Source organism: Ictidomys tridecemlineatus, chromosome 9 (assembly GCF_052094955.1).
Source record: "Ictidomys tridecemlineatus isolate mIctTri1 chromosome 9, mIctTri1.hap1, whole genome shotgun sequence".
In the NCBI taxonomy this organism is placed as follows: domain Eukaryota; kingdom Metazoa; phylum Chordata; class Mammalia; order Rodentia; family Sciuridae; genus Ictidomys; species Ictidomys tridecemlineatus.
The window spans coordinates 40,787,242-40,809,162 of NC_135485.1; the positions used below are offsets into that span (position 1 = coordinate 40,787,242).

At 37.2% G+C, this 21,921-nt stretch overlaps 1 protein-coding gene across 1 annotated transcript; it reads left to right on the top strand.

Moving 5' to 3' along the window:
• Positions 1 to 4,066: 4,066 nt before the first annotated feature.
• On the top strand, positions 4,067 to 20,911 carry Exoc1l (exocyst complex component 1 like). Its single transcript, XM_005320050.4, has 3 exons — positions 4,067 to 4,412; positions 15,148 to 15,278; positions 20,514 to 20,911. The coding sequence occupies exons 1-3, from the start codon at positions 4,292 to 4,294 to the stop codon at positions 20,778 to 20,780; spliced, it is 519 nt and encodes a 172-aa protein (XP_005320107.2). The 5' UTR covers positions 4,067 to 4,291; the 3' UTR covers positions 20,781 to 20,911.
• Positions 20,912 to 21,921: the final 1,010 nt, after the last annotated feature.

Here is a 21,921-nt window from a genome sequence, read left to right on the forward strand (position 1 = left end):
TGTATATATATATACACAATTTCTTTATCCATTCATCTATTGAAGGGCACCTAGGTTGCTTCCATAGTTTAGCTATTGTGAATTGAGCTGTTATAAATATTGATGTGGTTGTATCACTGTTGTATGCTGATTTTAAGTCCTTTGGCTATTAACCTAGGAGTAGAATAACTGAGTCAAACGGGGGAAATTTTTATTCCAAGTTTTCTGAGAAATTTCCATACTGCTTTCTAGAGTGGTGGCACTAATTTGTAGTTCCACTAGCAACTTATTAATATACCTTTTTCTCCACATCCTCGCCAACATTTATTGTTGCTTGTATTCTTGATAATTGCCATTCTGATTGGAGTGAGATGGAATCTCAGCATAGTTCTAATTTGCATTTCTCTAATTGCCAGAGATGTTGAACAGGTTTTCATAAATTTGTTGATGGATTGTATTTCTTCTTCTGTGAAATGTCTGTTCACTTTCTTAGCCTATTTATTGATTGGGTTAAATTTACAGATTTTTAAAATAGGTCTTTTCCCAAAAAAATGCCATTTTTCCAAGGTGTTCTCCTTATTCCTAATTGATAATTCTATATCATTTCAGAAAACAAATTTACTAACTGAATAGCTCTATTAAATATTGTTAGCATCAATGAATGCTTTGGGGGGTCTATTTTTCATTTTTCTAGAACCTCTTTTGTGATGTCAGTTTCCAAGATCTCAGTATTTTATTTGCCTGAACTAATACACAGTGAAATTAAGATCTCTAAAATTTTTCCTTATTTTTATTTTTTAATGAATTGTCAATTGCAGGTTTTTTAAGGCCAATTCTTTGAATTCTTTAACTTAGATAATGTTTTGGTAGATTTTTCTTATACAATTACTTATAACCTTACATATTCGCATTTTAACATGACTTTTTGGCTTTTTCTTTATGACTGTCAGCACAAATCAATGCCATAAGAATATTCAACACAATGGCAGATAGTTTCTAAAAACACTTTAGTTCACAGTAAACATTTCATTTTGGAATTATAAAGTCACAAGGACAATTTCCAAGCTTCTAATTTCAACATTACTTAAGACTGTATGAAATACAAATTGGCAATTTTTTTTAAGGACATAGAGGGAGAGTTGTGGTAATTCCTCCAGAAATCCACTTGAAACTCTCACAACTGAAGACTAGGTCTTCATGGTAAGAAGAAAAAATGGATATTGGCCAAGAGCCATGACACATGTCTGAATCCCAGCAACTCAAGAAGCTAAGGCAGAAGGATGTCAGGTTCCAGGTCAATATGGTCTACTTACCAAGACCCTGTCTCAAAATGACATTTAAATGAATTTAAATGAATTCAAAATGAAATTTAAAAAAAAAATGGGATGTAGCTCTTCATTCAATCCCTGGTACCAGGGAGAAAAAAAAAAAAAGGCTATTGACATAGGATAAATGTTGGGTAAGACATATACCCTCACTGTACACTTCCTCCAGGAGGATATATCACTGCAAAACCATCAAAGCAAAGAATTTTTTTTAAACCATTACATGATTTTTTAATGTATTTGTTCATTGATTAATATGTACAAATAAATTAATGACTGACTGAATGAATACAAGAATATCCAATATGTGCCAGGTACTGCAGACCACATATCTTGGCTATACTGTGAGAATAAAAAACTGCCCAGGTGCAGTGGCACACACCTGTAATCCCAGCAGCTCCAGAGGCTGAGACATGAGAATCGCAAGTTCAAAGTCAACCTCAGCAATGGCAAGGCACTAAGCAACTCAGTGAGACCCTGCCTCTAAATAAAGTACAAAATAGGGCTGGGGATGTGGCTCAGTGTGGAGTACTCCTGAGTTCAATCCCTGGTACCAAAAACAAACAAACAAACAAAACTGTCCCTCCCTATTTCTTCTGCTCCTCTTACCCAAATTATGTGTGGGCGGGGGATGGTCAGTGTTTATTTGTTTGTTTGCAATGCTAATGATCAAACCCAAGGCCTCTCTCATGCTAGGCACATGTTCTTCCCCTGAGCCACACCCCCAGTCTCCAAATTGTTTTTATATACTCTCAGAATCACAGAGAATATAAGGATATTAAAGTAGGAAAAGAAGTTATTTTACATTATTCTATAGATGAGGAAACAGGCCTATGAAAGCAAATATCTCCCCCAGGACCCTGCAGTTCAACCTAGCTAGGAGCATGTCATTAATCTTTCTTTAGAGCAACCATGGAAGTTGCCTGCTCACAGTCACACCCAACCACTTCTTGCTTGTTAGAAAATCCCACTTCCCCTGAAAGCAATCAAAGATAACAAATACTTACCTTACTAGTGGCCGTCATGTGACCCAGTTACTGCCACTGAGATGCAAAGGGAGGTCTGCTAGCAGATTTCTGAGAAGTATTTTGCCTCTGGAACAAAAGAAAAATCAAAATAGCTACTCCCCACCCCCTTTTATTTTTTTTTTCCTATCTTTGGAGCTGAACCACAGCTGCCTAAGGTGGTGTGGGAGGGGAGACCCAGCATCTGAGGAGAGTAGAATGGAAAGCACTAGGACTCTCTTCTATCAGCCTTACGCTCACCTTGGGACTGCCTACCTGCAGACCTTATTACATGAGATTATTTATATCTTTATGTCTTGTATTCTGTGACTTGTAGCCTTGTACACTCTGAATGCACTGCTGCTTGGGTTAGTCCTTATTTTCCACCTACCCCAAGGAACTTCTCAGAGCAGGGAATTGGCCCATTTTTTTCATTGTCATATCCCCAGTTCTTAGAACAGAGCCCAGAACATAATCAACTCTTGATAAATGTTTGATAAATGCCCCCAAATCTTCATTGGCTCTCTGCTTCTGTAGAATACAGTCTAAATGATTAACTTGTTGTAGAAGCATTTCCATGATCTGGTCCCAATCTTTCTTTCATCTTTTAAATACACACACCCTACAACTCAAGAAAATAGGACAATTTTCTGTCTTCCCTCAACACCCTGCCTCAGTCCATTTGTGCTACTATAACAAAATACCACAGACTGCATAATTCAAAGGATGCCAAAAAGCTAGGAGTCCAAGATAGAGATGGCTTGAGGTTGGATTGTCCAGTGAGGGCTGCATCCTTCAGAAGGTAGGAATGCTGTGTCACCACATGGCAGAAGGCAGAAGGGCAAGCCAGAGGAAGGCTGTGGGAAGCCTGTCAGCCTTTATCCCATTCCTAAGGGAGAAGTCCTCATGACCTACTCACCTCTTAATACTACCACATTGGCAGCAATGGAATTTTGGAGAGGACACCTTCAGCACCCTATGCTTACTGATGCAGCTCACAATGCTCCTTCCATTTCAATATGCCCCTCCTTCTCCACCTGTATGCTCTTCTCTCACTCTCCCAGCTCCAGACTCTCCCATGGTACTTCTTCTGTTCTTTTCAGGAAAAGGTACATTTCCTAGTCTGTTTTCCCTTCTGTTTGGTGCCATATATCACTTTTACACATCTGGATTAATTATATGGTGTACTTATCTCTATTAGACCATAAGCTCTTTGAGGATAGAAACTTCCCAAGAAACAAACAGAATGCTTTCCCTTAGTAAGTATCTAATATATTTTCATCTGTGAGTGAAGGAATACATAGTATTAAAATGATCTCATTTAAATGTCCATTTAAAAAATAATTTTGAAAAATAAAAAAAATTACAATTTAGATCCATAATCCTTAGAGCATTGGAAGCAAAGGTCTGAACACATTGCAGGTGGGGAAAGAAACTTGTTGAAAATGCTGAGAGCGAGAAGGGATGCCTTTTCCTTGGCGGATGAGAACAAAGTTCTTAATGGAAGATGATCCCAATCAATAGAGCCAGACAGCTGATTTATATGATGGCATCCAGCTGCAGTGGTGGTCTTTTCTCTGCAGAGTGATGCTGTGAAAGGGGAAAGGGTACTTAGATTGGAATAACCAGGGGACTCCACAAGTAGATCTGTGGATATGGCTCGGCGTTCATAAATACGTTCCCCATCAGCGAGCCACAGGAGAGCTCCCGAGAGCAGCCTGCTCGAGGCTGGATGCTCAAGGCTGGCGGTGGGGCTAGTGCCACTGCTGTATTTTAGCTGCTGCAGCCGCTGCTGCCACTGGGCAGATACCGCAGTGGGGGACTGACCCCACGGTACTCTCTGGTGCCTGGGTTCTGGCTGCAAATGAGAAGTTAAAGGCGGGTAAACTGGGAGGATTGCAAAGACTGACGAGACAGCAAGGAGCAAAAGGAGAGCAAGCCTGAGTGTGAACCAAAATATCAGGCCAAGGGGAGCTGGAGGAAATGTCATCATTGGTGAAGGAGGACTTGGAGAAGAAACTGTTTAAGCCACTCTCACAGAATCTATATGAGTTTATTGAAATTGAGTTCTCGGTGCAGGACAGGTACTACCTCTGTGTGTCAGGTAATCTACTCTTATCGTTCTCATTTCAAAAAGCAAGTCATCTAAAGATGCTTGGGTGGTAGGGGGGTTTGTCTGTGTTTCTTATACAGCACATGTGTGCCTCTTGTGATAGAGTTTAACTGTGCCTAGTTTGAGAATTGGGATTCCATTGAATTTTTCTCAAAGTGCTAAAACGAAAGAAAGAAAAATGATATCATAATCTTTTGATTATTTGTTCAGAAATGAAACTGAATATGCACTTCTGATTTGATTATCTTGTCTGTAATCTTTTAGTTCACTCTCGTGGCATGTAAGAGCTCATTATTGTGTTAGAGTTCATTTTTAAAACTTCAACAGGGAGTTCTCTGTATACTTTTAAATACATTGAAGAATTGAGTTATACATCTCTATTTTCAACCATTTTAGATGACTGGAATTTTCTTTTCATCCTAGGAAAGAAACAAAACCTTAGTTTTATTATTATATTATTATTATTTTATTTATTTTTTTGTTCCATTCATTTGTTTAGATTTTCTGGGATTTAGATTTTCTGTTTTGAAGACAGAAATGAGCCTTTAAAAAATATTTCTCTTATATGAAAAACAATCCTTTAATGGTAGAAACTAGCTTATGAAGATGGAACTTTAAGGATAAGGGAATGTTCTCTAAAGGATTTAAGTAAAACAAGCATTTTAAAATTTATGAAAATTGTCAAGAATAGGCTTTTTCACTTAATTATAGTTTGCTGAAACCTGTGACTTTTTTTGTGTTGAATTTAGATAGAAATGTCTGTGCCACTATTGAATTTAATATCCCAGTCTGTGCCTTTGAATACTTTTCAGAGGCTTAGGAGAAAAGTAACTTAGTGTTCATTGTGGACTTTCCTTTTTAAAGTGCACCTTATTTTCAGAAAACTTGTTATAATTCTTTTCCTGATAATTGGCTTAGAAGGCCTTTCCAAAGGTAACAAGAGGGAGTACTGTAAGGGAAGTACAATATCTCTAAGTTAAGTGCTTGAATTTAAAAAAATATAATAATTTCTAATAAATACAGTCATATTTGCCCAGTATTAAGAAGAGTAATATTTATTGAACACCTTAGCCTCTTTTGCTATACATATAAAATGTGGGAACTGGGCATATCAATAAATAGAAAAAAACATAATCAGCTCAGGAAAAACAAAGAATGTAAATTATGGGGGAAGGTCAATCAAACAATTTAAGTAAGAATCCATGTTGTATCCTAACCACCAAATCACTGTCTCATGAAACATCTCCTTGAATTAAATGTTTGGAATTGATTCAACGATTCTGTCATATATAAGAGAAAAAACAAGGTCCTCTCAAAAATGAAGAGGAAATCCAGGCACAGTGGTGAACGCCTATAATATCAACGGCTCAGGAAGCTGAGGCAGGAGGATCACAAGTTCAAAGTCAGCCTCAGAAATTTATGGAGACCCTAAGCAACTTATCGAGTCCCTGTTAAAAAAGAAAAAAAAAAAAAAAACCTGGGTGGGGATGTGGCTCAGTGATTAACAGCCCCTGGGTTCAATTCCTGGTGCAAAAGGAGGGGATAAGAAAGAAGACAATTTTATGATACTCCAGATAAAAGTTCACTAACTTTTTACTAACTTTTCTCCTCTATATCACATCCATCAATTTGTGAGCATTTCCCCCCAATATAGCACATTTTTATGACCATTACAAACCCATTTTGGCAGGACAGTAATTTAAATAATGCTCGACCATCTTATCTTTGGCTATGTTTTACTCAGAAAATTTCCATCGATGGGAATCAAACAAGCTGAATCAAAATTGTTGAGGCAGGTTACTATCCTTGGAGGGCTCTTCCCCTTCAAGGAGAAGTCACATAGTTCTGATTTCCTTGCACACCCTATAATCTAACAGTTCTAAATTTGCAAGGCTCACAGGTCCAGAGTAATCAAATCATATAATGCATTTTTCAAATTAAAGAAATATATTTGGCAGGAGGTGAAGCCTAGTGGTAGAGCATGGGCTTAACATGCCCAAGACCCTGGCTTCAGTCCCCAGTGCCAAAGAGAAAAAAAAATTTTTTTGAAACTTGGCAAAATTTTCTACTTATCTGACTGGAGTCTGTCCTTCTGCGGGAGTCTCACAACCAGAGTATTGTCATTTACTGTTAAATCTTGATGATTACCTGACCAATGTAAAATGCAGATGTCATTAATCCAGTTTCCCCCAATGTGCTGGGATACACATTGAGGATGTCTTGGGTCCTCAGTTCCCTCCACCTCAGAGTTTACATGTCCTTTTCTCCCTGGGATTATCTTCCCAGTCCTCCAACACCATCATCATTGGCAGTCAAAACCAGCATCTCATGAAAGGGGTAGGAGGTCTGTTAGGTGCAGGCACTAGGAAGGGACAAGTCCTGAGAGCAATGAGGAGAGTACAAATGGGTTCAGGACACTCCAACAGACTTGAAATGGCATATTGAAACCTTAGCCAAAACTGGGAGGTAGCAGGGCATGGTTAACACATCCCTTGGAATGCTTGGAATCAGGTCAATCTAGTTGTAAAATCTGGCCCTGCTTTGTCTGCCTATCAGCTATGAACTTGGGACAAGATAGCATCAATGTTAACATCTCTGGTATCAATGTTAACATCTCTGGCATCAGTGTTAACACTTCTGAAATGGAAATTAAAATGCCTATATTTGCATGAAGTGCTCCCCTATAAAGTCCTTACTAGGAAAAAAATAACGACAAACTATATTCCAATAAATGAAAGGTGAGTTTTTTAAAAGATAGCATTACACTTTTTTAAATGTACAGAAAAAATATATTTACTGTGTGAGCTAGGGTTGTGACTCAATGGTAGAGTGCTTGTCTAGTATGTATGAGGCACTGAGTTCGATTCTCAGCACCACATATCAATAAATAAATAAAATTTTAAAATTCATCAACAATAAATTAAAATGTTTATATATATTTACTGTAAAAATACATGCTAAAATATGTGTATGTAGGTCTAGATTATAAATATGCATTTGTAGTTAGAATAAAATATATAGTAAAGGTATATAAATATGTTCATTTGATGTAAAATTAATGGAGTATACTGTATACTGTTTTAAATTATATGCCTATTAAGACAGACTATTTTAAGGTATTCTCATGTCTTTCGAAAACAATTTCCATATATAGATATTAATTTGAAATTAAGGGCATTTGCTAGAATTATGAAAATATTATGTGTAATTTTTCTACATATATTAATTTTTGATATCAAAGCAGAACTTTTTTCCTCTGTGAATCAAAGAACCTAACAATTTGACAAATCATTTACAAAAGAGAATTAAGAATATGAAGACAAAACAAAGGGGGTTGCTAAAAGTGATTTTTGAGGCTTCATTTGGAACCACTGTTGCTAAATTTGTGAATTCCCAAAATCTTATAAACAAATCACAAAATTAAATTACTTTTTAAATTTTTCATTTCATGATGATAGTGTTATCTGGGGAGATAGTAGTTTAATCTTTCCAGCACTAAATTGAGAACAAATTATTGTAGTGTTTTTAAGAATGAAAATATAAGATGACATTTTTGAAAAGTTTTCAGACACTTAAAGATGTTATTTTGCTGGGGGGTGTGACTCAGTGGTAGAGTGCTTGCCTGTGCAAGGTCTTGGGTCCAAGCCCTCGGACATTATAGAAACAAACAAAAGATGCTATAATAGTGGTAGAATAACAACTGTGTGGGTCAAATTATATCCAAACAGCTATGCACATATTCTGACAACAGAGCAGAAGAGAGTGCATTTTTTTTATTTTTCAAGTTGCAGATTTACTTAAGGCTGTTTTGATATATCTTCCCATCACAACCTATATTTCCTTTCAAATATGAATTCACTTGGTTTTACAACAATATAGTTCTCTGTTCTCGAAAAGAGAGCACTTGGAGAAATTCTAATTTGATTGCACTTATTCTCTATTCTAACAAATTAGGAAAAGAAGAAATATGGGATTGATTGATGAAAAGTACACTTTACTAAAAATAAAATACAAATATCATAAAACCACAAAAATTAGTTTTCATCAAGATTATGAGATGAGGAACAAATCTTGAATATCAAAGTCAATTTTATACCTTAAAATAAAAGGTATATCTTGCTCTGTATCTAAAGGTAGAAAAATGCTTCATTATTTTTGCTGAAGTCCCCCCCCAGACACTCTCTCACACAAGCAAAGTACATCGCACATTCATTGACCATCATGAAATATCTCTATGGAGAAATGTAAATAAAATATTCTGTATTCTGACTCTCCAAATCAGAGTAATTATAAGTGGAGAGTACAACACAGAAATGTTCCCTTTGGGATCTCTTGTTACCTTGTATTTATTATGACTTAGCTTTTACACCTGAAAGGGTTGGTGACTTGGATACTAGAAGTGGAATACTATCATTATCTGTAAAATCAAAGACTTACAATAACATCGTCAGTTAGTCACTCTTGAGACAGATTTTCCCTTTGGTAATTTTCTACTTTGGGAATTTAAATGTGGAAATCAATATGCTCCACCTATTCTAAGGTCCAAGTCACATCAATTGTAGGGTGAACAGAAACTTTATAGCAGAGCTTTTAAGGGAAAAAATATTAAAACTTTTTCATTATTAGCATGGCCTTATTTATTAGGGGATAAAATAAATAGTTGTAAATTATACCTACAGAGTGTCAGGCATAGCCAAACGTGGTGGCGCATTCCTGTAATCCCAGCAGCTCAGGATGCTAAGTCAGGAGGATTTAGGATGTGGCTCAGTGGTTGAGTGCCCTGGGTTCAATCCCCAGTATAAAAAAAAAAAAAAAAAAACTCAGCCAGACTGTTAGGCACAAGTCTGTTTAATTCCATTTCTATACATTATTCGTTTTCATCTTCATGACAACTGTATGCGGTTAAATTTCTGTTTTGCAGATGAGAAACCATGGTCATAAGAAGTAAAGTAACTAGCCCACGGTCACAGGAATTAATTTTAAAACCCAAGTTCTTTCCACTTTGTGACACTGCTTCTAACCAGAAAGATGACTGTGTTTCTTAACACACATGCCAGACTATGCTAAGTACTCCCCATGCATTATCTTATCTGCCACTTCTTGTGGACAATAAAGTTGAGGCTTACAGTTACTAAATAATTTGCCCAAAATCATCAACTAGCAAGTGACAAATGAGAACTTTAAATTCAGGTCACTTGTGCTCAACCACTCTCTTCTGTTGCTTTCAGAAGGTGCTCTGAGACTGTTCTAGCTTGGAGCTCATTAAACAAATCTTGCCTGAGCCTTAGCGCGTGGCCCTCTTTGTTTCTTTTCTTCTGCTCCCACAAAAAGCACTTTCTTTCTCTTCCATTCTCTCTCCTATTTCTGAGAGTACATCAATAACTCATGTCCTAACTTGCTTACTGTCAGTCATTTTAATATTTTAAAGATACCCAGTATAGCCCCAAAATTGATTTTATAAAAATATTTCTAGAAAAATGTTATTTGAAAACTACTTTTTAGGTGGCATTAATGACTGCCTACTCAACAACCCCAAGGCATCATCAGTGCCTTATGACATGTCACTAAAGGCTTCTCTTTTTCAATAACTGGTGGTAATTTTTTCCTATTACTTAATTTAAATAATGAAAACGATTATATAAACCTAGGATTAGAAAATAAAAGGATCTTACTTATTTAAAGCATTCCTATGCAAATTACTTATTTGCTACTATTTTTCCTCTATTCTGCCAAATCATGTTGGATCGATTTGCCAATACTGACTCATGAATATATCCATCATTTTGTCATGATAATAGAGGTATTTATCAATGACAAAGTTCATTTTTAAATTTAAGGTAAAAAAAAAAAGATTGTTATGGAGTTAAGATCATAATTCTGGAAATGCAGACTAAAATATTAAAAGTGGAGCAGTCTAATTCTGAAGTTCCCTGCATCTGCAGATATCATTCCCTAAGCCATAATTCTCCAACAGAGGCTCTGATGTTAGTGAAACCGACACTCTATCGTTTTTACTATGTAAACACATTTCTGTTTTAAGACAATGTGCTAAGTTTCCACTTTGCCAGTGCCTTAATGTGGTGATGGCCATTTAATTTGAGCTGGCAGCAGAGCTCAAGTACGGAATTTAGGGATTGGGTCAACTCCAGCCTGAGCAGACTTCTTTGGCTTATGGCTACAGAGAATTCTTGGAGCCTCCTTAGTTCTAAAGGAAGTCATTTTGTCAAATTAAGGAGGCTGTAGTCTCTCTGTGCTGCTTCTTTTTATCAAAAGTTTAATCTTTAAAGCGTGCTCTTTTATTTTCTTAGCTTTGTGTTGGTAGGGCAGGGACCATTAATGTAAGCAAACTCAATAACTGGTAGATTCTAACTGCTTAGCATCTCCTTTCTCTGTTCTCAACCTCTAACCCATCCTTTGTGGAATGTTCAAAAAGAATTTTCCTTCTTTCTTTCTTTCTTTTTTTCTTTCTTTTTTTTCTTTCTTTCTTTCCTTTCTTTCTTTCTTTTTTCCTTCTTTCTTTCTTTTTTTTTTTGTACTAGGTATAGAGCCCAGAGGGGCCTAACCACAGAGCCACATTCCCAGCCCTTCCAAAAGAATTTTCTAAAATTTAAATCCCTGCCTGTCCATTCACTTAAAATCCCTCAATAACACTTCCTCGCCACCTACCACAGCTTTCAGAATAACATCTAAATCCCATGGCTTGGCATTCCAGATCCTTCTAAGACTAACTCATGCTTAACTTGCCTCCTTCCACTTGGCCACGCTCACAACTGCTGCCAACAGCAGCAAATATTCATAATGACTCAAAAGTGTTAAGCGCTTCATGCCTTTGTGCCTGTGCTTCTCAGAGCCCCTTTACTCTTTTCTTCATTCTACCAACTCCTACCTTTGCAGCTCAGATGACCTCCCTCAGGATGCTCCTCCTGATGACCAGTCAGACGATGATGTCCCTCTGTGTCCTGACTCATTCATTGCACCGTCAGCATCGGTTTTCTTTCTGAAGCCCCCATCCCCTGCAGTCTCAGTGAGAATTAATTTGGGGAATTAATTTTTTTTATTAGCTACACACATGACATTACAATGATCTTGGAAATTCATACATTTGAATCATTGGGGTATTATTTCTCGTTTTTCTGATTGTACATATTGCAGCATCACACTGGTCATAGAGTCATCTATATACATAAATCCCTATTTTTATACACAAATCCCAATTTCTAACACCATGCTTAGTACAAAAAGGGGCACTCAAATAAATATCAACTTAATGAATTGAATGAATGCCTTTATCTTTGATCATTTGGTTATCATAACTTGTAGATGAGGCAGTGGAATTTGCTCCCTGAAAGTTACATTTTCATAGAGTGTCCAAGTGTTTCTCCTTATCTCTCCACCCCCATTCTCTCTCACCCTCTAAAGTAGCTTAGTGAGACATCTAGCTGAACAAGAATATAATCCTCTGATTCTGAGGTACAGCTTCTGTCGGGAAGACACCACTGTCTTCTGGTTGAAGGAACCTCCTCCAAGCTCCTGTGCTTAGCAATTGTGACAAGCTACTAAGATCTTTTCCTCACTAAGGTTGCCTCCACTACAATGCACCAGCCTGATGGCAGTTCTTCCCCTCCCTTCCTCTTTGCAAACCTGACATCTAGAACTGTACAGATAGACATTTTTAGGGCTAGAGTGGTATAGATGGCAGAAGGCCACCAACTTCTACACAATTTTATTTAAAGACAGGCTCTCACTGAGTTGCTTAGCACCTCACAGCTACAGGGGTACTTCAGACTCTTGAGTCATTCATTGATCCTGGATTAAGATCTTGAGGTCCTCTCTAGACATGCCCCTCAATTTCTCCCTTGACCCTGAAATGCACCATCTGTCTTCTTCTGAACTCTTGGAATATGTCTAAGTCATAGCCTTTAGCCTCCATGTTTATTACCTTGTGTAATCTTACCTAACCCAGGAACTGGCACAGAATGTGTACTCAATCTGTATACAGTAGCACACAAAGGAATCCTCTGCAAACCATCTTCTGCTCTTGCCATTATAGAGAAACTGCCTTCATGGTGCTAATCAATGACCTTCCCAAGTCAGATTCAGTGCCAGGGCTGAACTCCACCTTACCTAACAAAGTGATTTCGCAGGATTGTCTCCAAACCTCTGAAAAAGATCATCCTCTGACTTCCATGGCATTGCACTCTCTGATCTTTTCTGAGGCCTCTTCTCAGACCCTTTGTTGACATCTCTTTCTTCTCCACTTTCTCTTATCCCTTTCCTCTGCTCTTTTCTTATACACCTGATCTTGGAAACCTCTCCACACTCAAAACCCTCCAGTCTCTATTTCCATTCCTAAACTACAAAACTCCCATCTCATTCTCTCCTGAATTAATTTGTGAATACCTTATGTGTATGACAAAAACAAAACTCATTAAGCTGGGTGTGGTGGTGCATGCCTATAATCCCAGCAGCTCAGAAGGCTGAGACAGGAGGATGGCAGATTTGAAACCAACCTCAGCAATTTAGTGCTAAACAACTCAGGGAGAGCCTGTCTCAAAACAAAAAATAAAAAGGACTGGGGAGCTGGGCACGTTGGCACACGCTTGTAATCCTAGCAGCTTGGGAGGCTGAGAAGAAGGATCACAAGTTCAAAGCCAGCCACGGTAAAAGTGAGGTGCTAAGCAACTCAGTGAGACCCTGTCTCTAAATAAAATAGGGCAGGAGATGTGGCTCAGTGGTCAAGTGCCCCTGAGTTCAATCCCTGGTACATCCCCCCCACACACACACACAAAAAAAAAAGGACTAGGGATATGGCTCAGTTCAATCCCTGGCATACACACAAACACACACACACACACACACAAACACACACACAAAAAAAACAACTCACTATTCCACCCAGCCAGCTCAACCTCCATGCTTTGCTATTTGGGCTTGCATCCAGTGTCTGCTTTCCACCAAGTGCTGAAGTGCCTCATTTTAAACATTACTGGGATTTGCCGCTTGTTTCCCCTACCTTCATCCACTGCGTAGGCTATCACCACAGCCTGCAGAACAAGCAAAACACTTCAGCAATCACCATGAGTCAGACACTATCCTAAGTCCTTTACATACTTTATCCACTTTAATCTTGAGTAGATAAAGTTTATATCACTCTCACGTCTGCCTTATGGCAGGAGAAAATGAGGCTTATCCTCTCCAGAGATTAAGTGACTGAGCCACACCATATTGGTGTTACCAGTTTGACTCCAGAACGTCTGGTGCCATAACCCACTGAGCCACATTGCTTCCTCCAAGGCTCTCTGGTTCCTCTTTCTTTTCTTCTTTAATGTATCCTGTGCATCACGGCCACCAGAAAAATACTCTTTTAACAGGGTATCATTTTATGAGTCTCTAGCTCATAGAAGAAGGAGACCTACTGGCTTGGTATTGCAGTATGAGCTTGCACTGGCCGCCTGTCACCTTGCCCTCATTTAGATTTGTCAAATTGCTCAGAATCTCTTCTCCAGTCCTGTTGTTATCTCTGAGATCCAATGGTCATCTTGATTTCAGTATCACCTGTACTTTCAGAGGAGAATTACTCCCTTTCCCAACCCCATTTCTGGAGCCTTTGAGGTCCAGACCAGCCTCCTGTGTCTCAGGCCAGACTAGTGTTGCACTGAGATTAAGTTTCCAACACAAGAACTTTGGGGACCCATTTAAACCATAGCAGAATCAAAAGATAATCTTCCCCCCCAAACAAATTCTCATTCTTAGAAGACAGAACCAGCTTGTGCAGCTGTCTAGGTGACATTAGCTACCTTGAAAGAAAGTTTTAGACAGTTGATCCCTATATGTCACCACTTTATAATATATGTATGTTAGCCCTGTTTCCTGAACAAAACCATAAATTACTAGAGGCAGGCTCTTACTTGTCTCCCCTTTAGCATCTATAATCTATCAAGCAAATAGCAAGTACTCGTAAGGAAATCCTCCCTGATTAACTCACTGGTAATTTTCAAAGCAGAAACTCTATAATCAAACGTTGATTATTCTGGTGTGTTTATGTGAAACCAAAGAAACGATTTTAAGATGAGAAAATTATTTCCCTCATTTTGTTCACATAAAATAAGCAAAGATTTCCTTGAATTTTCAAAGCATAGTACTAGAATCTTCTGTGCTGGAGGCATCATTTAGAACACTAGAATTTAAGAGGCATACTTGAGAGGATTAAAAATCTCCAACAACATCAAACAGGACAGTGGTGGTTGTGATTTCACACAGCAAATTTAGAAGAAAATGTCCCAGTTCCCGAAGTACTGTCCTGTGTTGCTATGTGAGCAGAACTGTTTGCTCTTCTTACCTCACTTGCTTATACTGTCATGAATTTAAATTATAATGTGTTCTGGTAAACACTTTGGCACTGACTGTATTGTAATGCTAGGCCTCTTATTTCCTGCCCCACGTTGAATCCCATTCTCTACCACAAAGAGCTCAAAGCACATAGCTCAGGGTTCTATCTTACAAACACTATTGTGGCAGTATAGAACCACAATTCCTGCAAAAATAAATTTAACATGTGGAGCAAATTTGGGGGGGCATATTCATAAAGGTTCAACTACATCAGGTCTCAAATTTGGGCCAAAACTATAATGTGGGTTCAAGATCATTATATAAAAAGTGTATATATAATCCTGAAAAGTGTGACTTGAATAATTTATAGTCTTCTAAGAATTTTTCTTTCCTACAGTGACCAAAAATGAAGAAGTGAAAATAATCATGGTGAAACACTACAGAATAGGTTTAGATGAAAAATATGAAGTAACAAAAAAGTGGTCTTTGAATGATCTGCAGATGATTGATGGAAAAGAAGCAGACACTGTAAGTATTATGTTTCATAAGGGAGATGTGAGATCAATATGCTGGTGATCTTTATGCTCAATATCCTACATCATATATTCTTGTCATGTACTAAGTGTTAAAATGACATATTGTTCTTAAGTGGTATGGATTAATTTCCTGTGATCTACTTTTTTGTTTTACTTTTATGAGTTTGAATTTGAGTTTTGTCTATTAAATTTAAAAGCATCTTTCCCAAGGTCCTCTTAACAGAGTAAACCAGTCAGTCAGGCCTAAAACTCTGAATGCCATTTTCCCAAACATATTACGTTTCCACCATCACTTTCTCCAATTTCTTCTGCAGGTTTTAAGGATTCCTTCCCTCTGTCAGCAAGCCGCCTTCATCCTGCAGAAGGACCATAGTGCTTGGAAATCCTAGAATCTTAGAGTTGAAAGACAAGAAAGATTCTCCCCTCTTGTCCACTTAACTAGTCATTTTCCCAGTCTGTTTCTAGAGTCTTCTGGAGAGGAAGAGTTCATCCTGTCCCTGAACTTTATATGCCCACAATGCCTAACTAAGTACTGACTCCTGAAGTTTACAATGCCCAATCCCTCCCAGCTCTTAACCCCATTTCCAGATTTCCCATTAGGTGAAGTCCTACTCATGACTCCCCACCTGGTGCACCTATTCATTGTGTATGTAAATATGTTGAGGCCATAACCCTACAAACTGCAGTTATTGTATCACTCTAACTCACCTTTGAATGGAAAGCCCCTTCTAAAGTTTGAGACCAGGTCATAGCCTTCTACCTGTTAGACATCAGGCACTCAATAAAACTCATTTTTTTCTTTTTCTTTTTCTTTCTTTCTTTCTTTTTTTTTTTTTTTTTTGGTACTGAAGTTTGAACCCAGGGCCTTGCACATTGTAAGTTGCAACCCTTCTGCCTCAGCCTCTTGAGATGCTAGAAATACAGGTGTGCACCACCATGTGTGCAAAATTCACTTATTGTTGGTTTTTTCCTTTGGGGAACAGGTACCAGGAATTGAACTCAGGGGCACTCAACCTCTGAGGCACATCCCCAGCCCTATTTTATATATATATATATGGTGTGTGTGTGTGTGTATTTACATCATTTATATTATTTCTAAATGTATAAATATTTAGAATCAGTGTCTCACTGAGTTGCTTAATGCTTTACTGTTGTTAAGGCTGGCTTTGAACTCAAGATCCTCCTGCCTCAGCCTCCCAAACCACTGGGATTATAGGCATGGGCCCCTGTGCCCTGCTCATTTATTGTTAATCCTAATAAATATCATATTCTTAGTTTGGCCTGTTGTTCCAACCTACCAAACCTTTTAATATCTTGATTTTTAAATATCAGCCAGCTTCAGCAAAAGTGAGGCCCTAAGCAATGCAGTGAGACCCTGTCTCTAAATAAAATACAAAAAATGGTTGAAGATGTGGTTCAGTGGTTGAGTGCCCCTGAGTTCAATCCCTGGTACCCCTCACCAAAAAAAAAACTAATATATTTCCTCAAGGTAACGTAGCTATTAAGTGGTAGAGCTAGACTTTACTCAGAAATCTGTTAATTTGCCTTCTTTAGATTGATTGTTCAACCTCCACAAATTCATATATTTATTAATTTCTTTGTTCAGTCCTCTATCAGAATTTATAGCACAGAAGGTCCTGCTAAGCTCAGAGGATACAGTAACAGCCATAAACTCTGCTTAATGATCTAATCTGGATGTCTATCTATGCCTTCTGCTATTACCTTGACTAACACCTAGAAATCCTATTTTTCAAGCTTGCTGTGTTTGGCAGGACTCCTTGGTGAAAGCACTGGATTTCTTTGCTTTGTTTCCTAATTACACACACACACACACACACACACACACACACACACACACACATATATATATATATATATATATATATATATATATTTTTTTTTTTTTTGGTACTGAGGGTTGAACCCAGAGGTGCTTTACCACTGGGGCATACTGGCAGCACTTTTAATTTTTTATTTTGAGACAGGGGCTCACTAAATTTCTTAAGGCCTCAATAAGTTGCTGAGACTGGCCTCGAACTTGCAATTCTCCTACTTTAGCCCTCCCAAGTCACTGGGATTACAGACGTGTACTACTGTATCCAGTCAAGTAATATTTTTCTGACAATATATTTTTCCTAGATGTTAGGCAATTAAACCTATTGCTGCATATCCATAGATGGAATAGCATATAGCCATCACAAAACAGGTTTCCAGAAGAATACCTCAGAACATAATTATTCACTATTTAATAAGTTTTTTAAAAAATCAACTGAAAACAAAGCTTTCCTAAAATAGTGTCAATTCTGCATATTTATTTTATCATATTATAGAAATCTAAATCTTAATTTTTTCTTTCTTTTTTTTTTTTTTTTTTTTAGTACTGGTGTTTGAACTCAGGGGCACTCAACTATGAACCACATCTCCAGCCTTTTTTTTTGTATTTTATTTACAGTCTCAGTGAGTTGCTTAGCGCCTTGCTTTTACTGAGGCTGACTTTGACCTGAGCCACTCGGATTACAGATGTGCACCATAATGCCTGGCTTAAATCTTAAATTTTAATGCTAGAAAATACATGTAGTTACATGTATGTGTATATGTGCATGTATATATGAAATAGCCCCATATAACAAGGTTAAAAATTTTACAATTTTTATTTTCTTTTTTATACTTTTCTGTACTTGCCAGATTTCTATACTGTACCAAATTTTATACTGTACCAAATTTTAACAGAAATCTAAGTCAGTTTCACCAATCCATAGTTCAGAAATTAACCACCCTCACCCAATTATTGGTCCATTTTTCTTTTTTTCTTTTCTTTGTTTCTCATGTTCTCAAATGTTAGTGGTGTCATAATGTCTCCAAATTTGGCCAGTGCCTGGGATATTTTTATCAGTCCTGTCAAAAGAAAATTATAATATCCTAAGAAGAGATTTTTTAAAAAATATTTATTTTCTACAATGATGTAAATATATATATATATCTCCTGAATGTTCTGGGAATATAGAAAAATCATCTCTCTCTCTCTCTCTCTCTCTCTCTCTCTCTCTCTCTCTCTCTCTCTAATTGAAAGGAGTGTTTACTATATTTTTCTCAATGGCAATGATACAATTGTCAATAGAGTAATTTTAAGCCAGAAAATTATCAAGTGTAAAATGGAATGGAATTGAAATTGAAGACAGTTTATAAAGCATAAATCAAATGATTTAGATTTGGAGACTGACTGATCCAACAGGAGACAAAATAATGGAGTCAAAGCTGGGCCTGGGCAGCTGGGGTGTTGGTTCTTGTCCTGACTCTGCCACTTAACTCTAGGTGTGGCCTGTGCTTCACCTCTCTGGAAACTATCATCTCATCTATAAATAAGGGATTACTAAATAATCGATGAGATCCCCTCTTAGCTCTAGAATTCTATCAAAGAAAGAAAGGGGGGAGATGAAGAAAGGAAGGGACTTGTATTCTATGTGCATGCACGCTTGTCCTTTCAATTATTAAGCTAAAGCAAAGATTAATCTTCATTATCTCAAAGACATGAAGGCTATTTTCTACATGACAAGAAGCAAATGGAAGAGAAAACTATCTAAGGAACATGATTACTATCTGGTGGTGGAATGGGGATTTCCTTTTGACAGTCTCTGCAGAATTGTCTTTCAATGTATGACAGCTAGAAAAAAAATTCAAGGTATGGCTAAGGGAGCACTACCTTTGAAATCACAACACCCTTATTTCTTCCTTTTAAAGTGCTGTTTAAAAAAAATAATGGTACAAAGCAAAGCAGTATTAACACCAGTATCACAATCTTTGGGGACAGATGATTGGGGAATGATCATTTATTAAGCTCCATACTAGGCATTTTATATGATTAATCTCAAACTGTAGGGCAACCCTAACTAAAATGGAAAAGTAAGAGATCAGATAGTAGTTTGCCCATGGTTACATCAGAGAGTCAAAATGGTCCTCTAGTTTCAAAACTCATGTTCTTTTTCTGGCTTTCTGTAAGAGTTTTCCTGTTTGAAAAAAACGTTGTTATTTGTATATAATGCTTAAAAGCTACTTGCTAGTGAATTTGCACGCTTGTGTGGTTTGGTCCCTCTCTGCCTCTTTGTCATTTAAGCAATGTTTACTTTCATTTTTCCTCTTACATAGAAGAACTTCAGATCGGTTCAACACACATTTGTTGAGACAACAATAATTGCCATGGATGAGCACGAGGAACGCAAAGAACACAAAACCTTTGCCCTCAAGGAGAGTTGGGAATGAGGGAGAATTGTGAAAATATTTTCTAAACAGAAATACACTTTGTAAATGCATGATATAGTTTTGTGTGTGTAGTGCTAGGACTTGAATCTAGGGCTCCACATATGCTGCAGAAGTACTTGACCACTAGCTGTGTCACCAGCAAGGCACTGTTGTCACTACTACTAATAACAATAGCAATTATTATTATTCTCTCCCCCCTCCTCCCAATCTCGTTTTGAGACAGAGTCTTGCTAAATTGCTGAGGCTGTCTTTGAACTTGAGTTCCTCCTGCCTTAGTCTCCCAAGTTGCCTGGGATTCTAGGTGTGCACCACTACTCCAGGCTCAATTATCATTATTTCAATACATAAGACCCAGATTAGGTTTAATGTCTACTCTTTTTTGAAGCATTTCTACTAGACATATTGCAAGAACCTAGAGCCATCCACTAAGAGGCATTCTAGCAGTTTGTCAAATGACTTAATGGTCCCTGCTATTATTGTCAAAGATTACTCCTTGCTGTCAACTGCAAAGTCATCAAATTGGCCATCTGTACTATGTCAAATGCTAATTAGCCATCCTGTATTTCCCCCACTTACCTTTTAAATATCACAGAGGACCAAACTCCTAGTAAAGACACCAGAGAAAAATGCTTTTCTCTACCTCCATCCCCAAAAGTCTGTAAGGGGGTTTATTCTATCCATCCCATCTTCTCAAATTTACTACACAGAGAAGATGTGATAATTACACATTCTATGACATTCTTTTCATGTGTATAATTGACAAGACATAGATGTTTCAAAAATAATCTTTCTTGTTTATTTTTTAGAAGGAATTACATTTGAAGCAGGTAGTTTTGGAACGCTTATTTGTAGATTTTAGAAATATATTTGATACTGTCACTTTCAATAGACATATCCAGGAGAATATGAGAGAATCCAGGAAACTACTTTCATGGCTACGAACTAAGTCATTACTGTCTTTCTCTTCTAGGACAATCCATTTTTTGATCTGCACTTCAAGAAAGTGTACAGTTTGGAAGCATATAGTTGTGCTTCTAAATATTCCTTTGCTCGAACTGTAAATAAGCTGAATCATGCATACCTCAAGAAGGACTTGCAGATTGTGAACTTTGATTCTACTTACATTAATGATGATTCCATTTGGTCCTCCAACAACAAGGATTGCTTGGTTCTCATGAGAATATGCTTTTATGCTTTTAATTTGGTGTGCTTATCTCTGTGCCCCCTGCCACTTTGAAGATGTATTCCATATCCCTTCATCAGTGTCTTACAAAAATGGTTCCTCAAGTAAATGCTAATCGTCAAAATTTTATTTTTCCCTTCATCAGTGGCTATTATTTATATGAAAATAAAGGGATGCTTTGTGGATTTCAGTGAAATGTGCTTTAATGCCATCTCTCAACATTTGGGAGTTTGGGGCAATGTATTTCATGGTAACTTTGGAAGGAAGTTGCATGGCTTTGACTAAATTAGTATTCTGCTAAAGAAAATTGAGAAGTACTTTTAAAAGACCTGGATCTGAGGAAAGACATTTATGTCTACGGATAAGAAGACAAGATTTTCAAGATGCAATACTATCCAAAGCAATTTGCAGACTTAATGCTATTCCTAACAAAATTCCAACACCTTTTATTACAGAAATGGAAGGTCAATCTTCAAAATTCACATGGAATTGCAAGGGATTCCAAATAGCAAAAGAATCTTGAAAAAGAAGGACAAAGTTGGAGGACTCACACTTTTGATTTCAAAACTCAATACAAAGCTATTGTAATCAAAATAGTGTGGTGCTTGCATAATGATAGACACAGAGTCCACTAGAATAAAACCAATTCAAAAAGAAATCCATATGTCTATGGTCAACTAATTTTTTACATGGGTGCCAAGTCCATTTAAAGGGAAAAGAATAATCTCTTTAACAGATCATGCTGGGAAAACTGGATATACACAGACAAAAGAATGAAGTAGGACATCTACCTTATACCATATACAAAAGATAACTCAAAATGGACAAATGACCTAAACATAAAAACTGAAAATATAAAACTCTTAGAAGAAAACACAGGGGTAAATCTTAAGGACTTTGGTTTGGCAGTAAATTCTTATAATATCAAAAGAATGAGATACAAAAGAAAAATAGATACATTGGTCTTCATCAAAAATAAAATGCTTTTACACTAAATGACTTTATCCAAAAAGCAAAAATCAACCTACAGAATGAGAAATTATGTTTTCATATCATCTTTCAGAAAAGATTTAATGTCTAGAATACATAAAGAACTCCTACAACTCAGTAACCAAAAAAAAAAATCAACCCAATTTTAAAATGGGCAAAGGACTTAAACAGAGCTTTCTGCAAAGAAGATATATAAATGGCCAAT

Coding starts and splice junctions, on each gene's coding strand:
- Exoc1l (XM_005320050.4), top strand. CDS start 4,292: ATGTCATCATTGGTGAAGGAGGACTTGGAGAAGAAACTGTTTAAGCCA. Junction 4,413..15,147: donor GTACTACCTCTGTGTGTCAG/GTAATCTACTCT, acceptor TCTTTCCTACAG/TGACCAAAAATGAAGAAGTG. Junction 15,279..20,513: donor ATGGAAAAGAAGCAGACACT/GTAAGTATTATG, acceptor TTTCTCTTCTAG/GACAATCCATTTTTTGATCT.